Source organism: Spea bombifrons, chromosome 1 (genome assembly GCF_027358695.1).
Source record: "Spea bombifrons isolate aSpeBom1 chromosome 1, aSpeBom1.2.pri, whole genome shotgun sequence".
Lineage (NCBI taxonomy): Eukaryota > Metazoa > Chordata > Amphibia > Anura > Pelobatidae > Spea > Spea bombifrons.
The window spans coordinates 149561805-149573497 of NC_071087.1; the positions used below are offsets into that span (position 1 = coordinate 149561805).

An 11693-nucleotide genomic window follows, 5' to 3' on the forward strand; every position below is an offset into this window, starting at 1 on the left:
AATTTGCATTTTCATGCTACGCCGAGTAATTCGAACCGCTCTCCTCAGTGGGAATCACCTTTTGACAGACACCAGTGCCTTTGTTTTTCCAAGTCTGACCCCTAACAACTTTGATCATGTTCTCATTTACAGGCCTGTCTGCGCGCATATTTTAAAATATAGGTAGAAGCAAGTGTGAGAACCGGCGAGTCTAATCTGGGCTAAAAGAGCAGGAGCAGCTTCGAAATATTAACTTGCCCTTTTTTAACATAAAACGTTTGGAAGTGAGGGGCAGTATACCTTGACTTTGGACAAAATGAATGCTTGTAGCAGACGTCCTTAGATTCTATAGCCTGGCTATACAATGTTAGGGCGGTAAATTTAATAATTTTTCTTAAAAAAAACATATTCACTTACTTTCTGGTGTTTACCTTTTGTTATATTGGAGTCTTTTCTGACTCGATCCAAGCAGTCCTCTCCTACTGTTGCATTTCACCCCCAACAGACTAGATTGTAAGCTCCCAAGGTCAGAGCCCTCTTCTCCTTTTGTACGAGTTAATGGCTTTGATTTTAAATTTGTCCTACCGCCTCTGATCGTAAAGCGCTACGGAATTTGCTGGCGCGATATAAATAAATGTAACGTAATCTTACATGACGGTTACCCCATTGAGTAGGGCCGTTTAGTCCTATGGTATAAATGAGTATTGCAGTCCTTTTTATTGGACTTTCTAAACAAATTTAGGACGAGTAACAAGATAGTCTTCTTGACCTTTAGTTACTCGCAGTTTATAGGTTTTGTTTTTACTATTTATCTACTTGTACCGTATCTAAAGTCCATTTTTTTCATGCTCCATGAAATCATTTGTTTTTATATTGTTTTTTGTATAAGCCTCATTACTTGGTGTGGCCTACCGAACGCGTGATTATAAACAAGAATGGAAGAATGAACTATAGGGGTTCTCTTTATTCAACGCTATCAAATAGTTAACCTCTTCTTGTCAGTAACAATGATTCAGAATGCATTGTGCAGCCTTGAAAACCAAAAAAAAAAGCCAGACGATCAAATGGACTCTGCCTCTGAAGCATAATATTTAGTTCACATACGTACTTCAGAAGCGTAACAAAGCAGCCCCAGCCGCCATGTGTGAAATACATTAATGATGGTTTTCGCTTTTCTTCCGAGGGATAACTTTTCTTGTCTCCATTGCCTTGCGATGCATCACACAGTCCCTGCTGAGTAGAAGAACATTGGCTTGTGTGCAGGGCTTGTAAAATACTGGTTAATTTCACTTATATTAGGTTAATAGGTCATCTAATATTTATAATAAAGTATGTTTTTACCTGTTTTGTTTTGTTTTGTTTTTTGGTTACAAACGACTTACTAAATCATTTCTGTGTTAATATCCCCTAAACTCAAGAATTACCTACAGCGTGTTAAGAATTCCTTGACGTTGTCTCAATAAGATCCTGGGTTTAGGCTTCATGTTATGGCAATTATTTATTGCTTGTTTTTTTTTGTGTTGATTTATTTTATTGTCATAGCTTTTAATGTGGCCAAATATTTAATTATGTTCTTTGAAAGGGTATATATTCACATGAACACTACAGTTTTACACAACAGAGAACTCTAAAACTTTATTTTCTGTATGTCGGTTATATTTGGCTCAAATATTCTATTTTATTTTTTTATTATAATTATTTTACAGGCATAGCCCAAATATCCAAAAAATATTTGAATATGAGAACTCATTGACATTGATATTTCTTTGTTGCAGTGTTTTCGAGCTTTGTGTTGTAAAGGACCGCCACCGCAGAGGCCTGAATATGATATTGTCTGTATAGGGCTGACGGGCTCCGGGAAGACCAGCCTTCTCTCTCACCTCTGCAGCGAGAGCCAAGATAATATTGTGCCTACCACAGGTAACGTATGCCTTTTATTGTGGAGATTCCGCCGCATGCAGGTCCGCACGGAATTGCTGCTCAGAGTTTTTGGGGTTCTTCTATAAGAATTAACATATAAGAAAATACTTTTACTTAGAGGCTGGCAAAGCGATGAGCGATACGGCAGAATGCTTCTTTCATAAAGGGTGATAGATCTCTAGAAAGACTTCGTGGGCTACTGGGTTCTTTTCTGACGTGTATTGGTAGCTATTTGTGTAACTGAAGTATTGAGAAAGTTATTTTATTTGATTTACTCAGTTTAATTTATACACCTAATTGGGACATTTGGAACTATAAAACATTGGATCCAAAAGGGTAACTGACATCCTGAAAGAATGGATACTTTACAGCGGGCAACATGTAATTATAAACAGTCAATTTCACGGTGTAAAAAATATTGCATACAGTCGGTTAAGTTATAAGCAGCTTAAGCTGTACTGCAATACATTGTATTAATATGTTGGTGATGGTTCTAGTTATGGCTGACGTTGCCAAAATGGTAAAAGCTAGCAATTGCAGTATCCAGCGCAGTTTTAGGCACCCTTATAGGGTTGTTGTCCCTCATACCCCACTGTAGAAGATTGCATATTAAAGTACTCTGTGAGGACTATAATACACATTCTTCAAAAACAAAATAATTCAAATGAGGTAAAAGCTGAAGCCCTGCAGCTGCCCTCCTCCGAAGTCTCTTCGTTCTAGCCATTGATTAGCTGCTTCAAGTGGCCAGTTGGTGGTAGGATCTCACTCACATTGAAATCAATGGGCATGTTTTCTATGCATATGCATACGTAAGCATATGATGTGCATGGAGATGTGTCTGGAAGAACACAACTCCTCCACAGAAATTATCTTGGGCATTGGGGAAAGGGACAAGTGCATTTGGAGGGATTCTGCAGATTCCTTGCGTGCATTTAAAGGAACCATCGTGCACATTAAAGTTGGCTGGAGTGTCCCTTTAATGTGGTTTATTGCCAGAATCTGGTATTAATAAGTGATGGTGGGCGTGTGATTGGACATCATTGGAGATCACCCTTTAAAACAAAGAATTCCCTTTAAAAAAACAAGAACAGAGCAAAATGTACATCATGTACATCACCAAGAGTTATTTGCTGACAGGATTCTGGAATTCAAGTACTTGATGATCTTTGTAATGCGACTTTTAATTACGTGGTTTATTTAGGAGAATAAGTGAAGCAACATTTCTAACATTCTTATAACAAAACAGGTTTCATCTTTTTTACATAACTGAGGTATTTACTTTCCAGAGGGATTAACACTAATAGTTTGAATTGTTTGCCCTTTCCTTTTAAAGACCGTTGCAATTTTAGGGGTTCTGGCAGTAGTTCCAATGTCGTTTAATGTAGTCCTTTATTTTATATCATTTTATCACTCGAGTTCAGAATCTCTTTTTTTTGTCAGTATTGTTTGGGGGGGGATATCTTGGGGTCATGTAATCCTGCAGATCTGGAGGGTGAGATCCTATGAGCTTCTATAAATTTAGAAGCATGAATTTCCTACAGACCTAATTGTATTAAATGAGGTCTTTAAGCCCTTCCTGAAATTATCATTATTATTATATTTCTGAAGATAAAGACTTCCGGTGTCAGCAATGACTGATAAAAATCAAGGTGCGAGCCCATTATGTTTGATCAGTTCTTGTTGCAGAAATCTCAGTATGCTCAGCAATTATCCCAAAAAACAAAATGTTTCAATGTCAAACTCAGTTTAATTTTTTTACTCTTGCAATAGCGTCTGTTGCCGGTAGACCTTGGTATACTTTATGAGTGGGGTATAGCTTCTATGTTAGCAGTCTGTAAGGCTCTTATACCTCGCATAAAGTAAGGATTCGAAGGATGCATTGATTATGGGAGACATTGTACCATCGCTTGGACTTTGACAGATGTCAAAAGCACTATATAAGCATGACGGAGCCTTTCTCTAAGACTCGTGGGTTCCTTGCATAATGGGAGGTGAAAGGGTCAAAGATCTTATCAAAGGTAAAAAAAAAAAGAGTATCGGATAGTATGAACATGTACAAATGTTAGAGCTCTCTTGCCCTGGAGTCTTAATCATCAAGTCATGGGTGAACCATACCTTTACAGCGGGTAGAAAAATCCAGCATTTGCCTGGTAGTGTGCTGACCAGCGTACCCCCCCCCCCCACCAATTGACTACCAGAATATTTTGGACGCAATGCTTGGTAAATATGAAGATTTTTGTGAAGTCTGTATTCTCATTCCCATATGTTTGATGCAGATATGTAAGAATATAGAAAATCTTTTTCCCCCTAGCACTTTTCATTTCTTGGACTACTTAGACGTCAGATTTTGTCATCCCCAGGCTAGTCGAACAACAAAGGTGTGGAAGTCTGGAGGGAGATTTAACTTCTAGGAGATTACTGTTTTTTTCCCCGTTGAACTGGAAGTGCTTGATATTTATTTGTCACTTTTGCAAATGTGTTTACTGCTCAGTTAAGCCATATTACACAATTATCTTATTATTGTAAACCAATTAAACCAGAATTATCACCTGCGGCTTCTGTAAATCACAGCCGTTCAGGTCACTTCTCCCATACCTTACATATTACAGCTCTATACACTAAATACATCTGTGTATTATAAACCCACCTTATGTGTATAACATGGGAGTAGGATCGGCATGATTATTCCTCCCCATTACCTTATATCTGCCTTATTGTAAAGTTGCTGATTGTTCCTGGATGGTTCAGGCAGTCTTTGTAAGGATCGGGAGGAGAAGGGAGAGCTCTTATGGTGTGGCTTCCAGATAAAAGGCTCCAGCTCTTAATAGATTTGGTAAACTCATGGATTTAGGTTTAATGCTGTCAAGGCGACAGTTTACCATTTAATTTTAGAAATGCTTGTTTTGGGTGATGTGTTTAATCCTTTTTTTGTAATTTTTTTGTAATTTTTTTCTTTTTTATATATTTTACCTCTGTTTAAAAATGTGCATTGACTAAGGTGACAAAACTTTAAGTCTAGGGAACTAAAGTGACTGGGAAACAATCACCAAATATTTTTATTTAGCATCAACTCAAAAGCAAACACTTCGAATATACGTATTGATACATATCTATATTATATAGATATGGATTATAGACATGTAGATATATATTTATCTTTTTTTTCTGTTTTTGCATACGTTTTTTTGGGCAGCTGCATGATGTTAGTATTGTATGCGTTCTCTCTAACCCAATCTATTAGAACAACACCTCAACTTCTTATCACACTGCCTGTGCAAATGCAAATTTGTAAGACTAAGATCCAGATCCCCCGTAACGCTACAGGGCACCTGGATCCTCCTCTCTGGCAGCCGGTGGACATCTGCATGGGGCTTCTATGAAGGAGCACCAGTGTGACATGACCTTCCGGGGCTCTGCCATGGCTCCAACAGAAATGCCGGGCAGCAGCAGGGGTTGTCTATTCGCATCGCGCAGATGTCTGCCAGCTCTCCCGACTAGACACCAGGGAGTCTGGAGCATGGGGGGCAAGTCTGGGGATGCATTGGTAAGTCTTGGGGGGCAGAGTGACATGTCTGGGGTGCAGAATGGCAAGCATGGGAACAAATGCGCGTAACTGGGGTCAGGTTGGCAAAAGGAAATAAAACCATAGTTTTTATTAAATGTGTGTTTTACGTGTGAATTATTTACTAGTTAAACTCTTTTTCCTATAGGCTGTTCTTATATTAAGGCTTTTTCTTTTTTAGCCCAAATCAATATTCAAATATTGGGGGGTCGTCTTATAATGAGGGTGGTCTTATATTCGAGCAACAATGGTATCTGAGAATTAAAGCCTCAGTCATTGGGTGTGTGTGTCTAGGTCTAATCCAGGCATAAACTGACCAGGCAGATTTGGTGGATTCTAAGGTACTATTGTTATAGACTCTTACGCGGCAAATATATTTACAACGTATTAGTCAATACATTTTGAGTAATAAGATTATTATAGCTGGAGCAAGAAAGACTTCATGGGGGACGGTAGACCTCAAGCAATGTTTATTTTTTTTATTTTTATTAAAGCTATGAATTTCTAATGCTATGAATGAATATTCTTTACTCTTGGCATGCATCTGTTTGCCACATATATATTAAAAAGTAGGTAATTTTTAATATTTGGAACTTGCCACTAGCATTGTTTTTCTTTGTTGTTTTTTTTTATTGGTTAAAACACTTGCACGCAGTTCTGTTTACTGACCTCTAGTTAACATTTCATTTACAATTTTTTTTTCTCTTTAAATTCTAGGTTTTAGCATAAAAGCAGTTCCATTCCAGAATGCCATCTTGAATGTGAAAGAACTTGGAGGTACCATTTCTTATTCTTTTATTATTTGCCAGCTAAAATTAGTTTTTAGATTTTTGGTTTATTTGTGCATAATTATGTATTACCTAAAAGGATAAAATAATTGTCTGGGAACTTGGTAACTTCACCCATCACAATCTCTACTGTTTATTTTTGAGTTTTTAGCCACCAAGGTTCCTGATAATAGTGTAAGAACAGGACCAATGCATTCGTTTTTCTTAATGTTTATGTGTAAATTATTGCTTTAACAATCATTGCTTTATGAATGAGAAAATAATTGATTGTATTAAAACAATGGGTTGATAATAGATTTAACATTAGTAACATGGTTTGCCTCGTTATACTGAATAAAGATTCATGCTTAGCTCAGGTTTCTATAGAATATGTTGTGTTAGAGGATGGGGACTTTTTCTTGTCATCATACTTTGCTATTTTATTGCCACGTCAAGTGTTGCTAACAGACTTGGCAGCAGGGAAAGGTGGCGGAATAGTGATGACATCACAAAGATGGCAGGATCCATTACTGAGGAGACGTGACGTCTAATTAGTATTCCAGAGGAGTTTTAGTTTTTTCTTCTGAAGATCAGACATACGCTTTCCATTAATACTAACAAAAAAGTTATATATGTCTTTAGCAACCTGTTTTATGTGTTTTTTTAATGTTTGGTGTTTTTTTTGTGTTTTATGAAATTACCTGGGGTTTATTGTTTTCTTCGCTCATTTCTTGCCTGTGTTTAGATAAGACATCGGACACAATTTCAGTTGTATTTTAGTCGCAGAGCAACTTGTAAAAATGTTGCAAAAATTGTTATTACTGGCTTTGCGAATATGAGTTTGGGCGTATATCTTGCTACCGTATTTCTGCGTTCCTGCAATGTGCTAAGCAGCCATTTATTGTTTCCAGTTATCACTTGAACTTCTGAATTCTCATGTAATTTACTCATTTAAATTTTTAACACTTGTCAAAATGTTTAATATATCTTGCTTTTATTGTGGTTTATTCTTTATTAAAGAAATAACGACAGATAATTACATCTGAAATGTAATGCCTGGTAGTTAAAAAAATATATGTGAAAAACACATATCTAACATTTTAACATAATTATGGGATGAGAAGATAGATTGACCGGTCGCTCAGTTATTAGTCAATATCTTTGAATGTGTCAGTAGAGAACAACATTAGACTTTGGACTTGAAGATGAGGAGGGCCCTGCTCAAACAAGCTTCCAACCTCTGGGGCCGACATGAGCATTTACTTTTGTATGTTGTTGTTGTTTTGTGTTATAGTTCCAAATGGCTTGGAACACGGCTGCTAGCCACGCATTGCCTTTCTTGCATGCTCTTGAAATTCTCCATCCATTATGTAGCCATGTCAAAGTTACGGCTCGCGGAGAGAGCCAAGTGATGGTAATGTGATGGTAAAATTATAGTGTAGAATATTTCAATGTGTAAAATACAAAGCAGAAGTAGTGTACGTCAACATGCCAAGACCAGCAGCCCTTAAAGGTAGTGAATTGGAGATATTGCTGCTTTGAATGCTGTGGTGTATTTATCCAAGGGGCTGCCCTGACGCCACCAACCTCTTCCCACGGGGGCCGCATCCTTCACTGTCCCTGACTCTGCATCTCTCACCGAGAAGCCCTTCCTTGTTGCTTACCAGCGTCAGTGTCGTCAATGTGAAGAATGCGCAGGTACTGGGAGAGCTGCTCCACTGGCTCCCAGTGCTCTTGTCATATGGTTTAGAAATGTGCCATGAGCACGGTAGGCAGGCATTTTTTTTTTTTTTATAAATACATTGAGAAAACTATTATCGTTTTATTTATATAGCGCTAACAATTTGCACAGCACAGACAAATACAGAACTGACATACTAAGACAAACCGATACATTAGGTGGAGAGGGTCCTGCTTGCAAGCTTACCACCTGGATTTTTCCCCCCTATATTTGTTCATATATTTGTACATTTGAATTCCACATTGTCCAGCTAGCTATATGTTCCCTCGCATGTCTGTTACGGAGACTGAGACAGGCTGTATTGTTCCAGGCAGAACATGCCCCAGCTTGCCTATAATTAACAAAACCTTCTTGACATCAAATCCAGACTCCCACAGAAGATCAGGTTTGCTGTAATGATTTCTGATTGCAGTGTCATTTTTATTTTTTCACCTATGCTTGATAGTGTTGGACTTTCTTTTATCTTGCTATCTGTTCATATACAATATAATATGAAAAATAAAAAAAAATAAAAGTAGGGACATATAGTTACGAAAGGAACTTACGTTGATTTTAAAATACCGTACATAGAGGAAGTTTTTTTAAAATTTCCGTCAAGTCATCAGTTTCTATTTTATAAAAAAAAAAAAGGCAAAATTGTTCATATCAATTGGGGATCAGCGGCATCCTTTTCTGGTATAGAGAAGTCTGGCTAAGCTCTGCAAACGGCACCCAGGATTCAACCGCTACCAAGAAAGAAGCATGAGGATGTGGGAGAAATGGCGAATGTCATAAAGCCAGCTTCTACATACAGTGATTATATAATATAATATTTTTTTTTTCTTTTAAATATTTCCTTAAGGAGTGATATTTTTCAATCGCCATCATACTATTCTTCTCTTTATGTCTATAGCTGAGAACCACACATTTTTAATTTTAAAAGCATTTTTCCTTTTCTTTGTTTATTTTAAATATACTTGGTGACCCGGGGCATGTCGACATGCCCTTCAGAGACCGCAAAATTAAGTTGTGCGGTCTGGTGACAAACCACACAATTGAACCTCATAGACCTCTGCTTTCATTTGGGTTTCTCAGTGTGGCTAATGAGTTTTAAACTATCTAGCATGCACGACGGGAAGAATAAGGACAGTGCTGAACATGTTTGATTTTTTATTTTTTTATTTTAGGATGTCCCCTTCAAGGGTCTCAAACTTCGCAACGTCAATCTTGCAACATTTTTGTGATATGGGTGAATTTTAGAACTTTAGTTTTTCAGTTGGGAATAACATTTTCTTGGTTAAGTCTATTTAAAAAATAAATAGGTACAGTTAAGACCTCACGTAAGTAGAAATCCTTTTGAAGACGATTCTATTATGTTACCCAGGAGCACCCAGGAGGCATGGCAGGTATTTTTAAATAATTTGTTACTGTCTGCAAATTTACTAATGAATGCAAAGCCTAGAGTGTTGGGTTACTCTTTGATCTTGAGGTGGACTCAAAGGTCTATAATTTAAATAAAGCCAACCCAAAATGACCTGTGTTCCAAGTCGAAAAAAAAGATGTTGGATAAGGCTTTAGCCCAAATATTACCATTATAGCGTTGCTGGATCGTACCGTGTTTGAAGAAGAAAATTAAGATTCTTAAGGACAGAGTGGAAATCTTCTGATTATGACATTCTTGCATCAAACAACGAGTTTTGAGGTTCGTAGCCAGTCAATCAACCTGGTAGCCCTCCCACTCCGCACCATCTGACAGCTGACTCCTTGGATTTGAAGACCCAGGAATAGATGGATGAGTCAGCCTCGGCGCTGTGAGGCTAGTTGGGACACGCCAGCCTCCACTGCGGACCAAATTTCCTATCCTGATCTCTCATGAGACACAGACTGCCTTAACATAGTTTTAGGCAATTTGTCACAAGATCAGTAGTGGCTTAATGAGCATGAAGACTCTTGATGGAGCGTTCAGCAGTTGCTGTGTCATGGAGGTTAACCCAAAATTGGCTTTGGTGATAGAAAATAATTGGGGGGAAAAAGCAAAGTTTACACAGAATCTTTGAGCGTCGTGCTTTCCTTTGAACTGTCAATGATTCATAGTAGCAGTGTTTAGTTAATTTCTCTTGAGACCATGGTAGTGTTTACATTTCATTATTTAGATTTTATTCATGAATGGCTACTTTACCACAAATAGTAATTTGTTTTGGGCCAAACGAGCAAATAAACAAGAGAAAACTGTTATTGTTCACAATGCCGTGCTCTGTTGACAAATCGGGCTTTAGGCTTTGATCCATCATGTAGTATGTTTTTGTTAATAATTTTAGCATATCCATAATATAGGAGTTTATTTTCCCTAGTAAAACAGAGATTAGGTTAATATTTAATGTTTGTGTTGGACAATTTACAGATGTAAATTTAGGATACACTCTATTTGAATTTAGTGAGCCAAACGTTGTATATCCAGGTATCCAGTAGAATGTTACAGAAATTTGCCATCTAAAGAGACTTATTGTTTGAGACGACATCTCTCCAAGCAATATCTGAAGCGTTCTAAGCTTCATTGTAAAGTTCTAATTATAATATATCACTTTTGTGATGTTGGCTTCCTTCTGTACGCTTGTGATAGTTTAGATAATATTTAATATTTTTTCCTGTTTTAATGCCAGCAATCCTTATTTAATATACATGCCTGCCTGGTTGTGTGATTGTATTTCTTAATGTTAATAGTATGGTTAGATAATGATTAAAAACATTCACACCAGGACACATAGCTTGACTGCAGTTTACATCAACTGGGTGTTTCGCTGGAGAATTCTTCTCGAAGAAGAACTTGATGACCATGTATGATAAATTAAAGCTGAAGTGTCATGGAAAAATTAATCTCCCCCAAGCATGCATCTGGCTTTTTCATTTTGTTGCCATTGTGGTCAGTTGTGATATTTTGGGTCACTTTCCCTGCTCGGACACCTCACTGAAGTAGTTGTTCACGGCAGTGTCAACCATAATGAATCCCGGCTTGTACAATGAAGTCCTCCGTTCCATAGGCCTGCTGGGTAATTAAAACTGAGCTGTTCTGTTACTTACCACAGTATGATTATGGTGTCATTGAGTTTATTTAGCAGATTGGGCAGATTTTTATTTATTTATATAAACGTAGCATAATAGTTCTGAAAACTCATTTTTAATGTGGTAATGGTCATCATCATTTTGCGGGCGTTCTTTAAACGTTTTGCTCCACCTCACCGGTATAACATCGCATTAAGATGCTCTGCGGTCTTCTCGCAAGGGAAATGTTAACCATTTTAATCCATAATGGAAACTGCAACCCTCCTGCCAGCCCCCGTTTTAGGACTCCCCACCATTGTGTGCCTATTTCTTGGCTGAGGACAATTGCGGTTTCAGCCCAATAAAGGCTGGAGGTTGCACAATTCTGTCTATAATACTCGCTTTGTCTTTTTGTATCAGAAAACTTGTTAAAATATCAGTTTAAACCTTTAGCAATTGCAGCTCGAAGACAGTGTTTCGGATTTGTTTTGTACACTTTGTAAGTGTGATAACGTCTGGTGAGTGTAAAGGAATGTTTGACGCAGGCAGGAGAGTTTGGGGCTGAGATTACAGCAGAGTCTATTGTTTTTTGCCAATTTCTCAAGTTCTATTATTTTTTTTATTTTTTTTTTTACTTTTAAGAATGTTTCAGCAATCCATATACCACCTCTCTCCCTCACCTTCTTTTTAAACCTAATACCTATAT

The 11693-nt window shown here is 37.5% G+C and overlaps 1 protein-coding gene across 2 annotated transcripts in view; it reads left to right on the forward strand.

Moving 5' to 3' along the window:
* ARL15 (ADP ribosylation factor like GTPase 15) overlaps positions 1-11693 on the forward strand; it is a 115290-nt gene that overhangs the window by 30007 nt on the left and 73590 nt on the right. For both annotated transcript variants that reach the window (XM_053448061.1, XM_053448062.1), the window contains 2 exons: positions 1755-1899; positions 6179-6238. In XM_053448061.1, coding sequence (XP_053304036.1) covers positions 1755-1899; positions 6179-6238 — 205 coding nt within the window. The remainder of the gene's footprint in view (positions 1-1754; positions 1900-6178; positions 6239-11693) is intronic.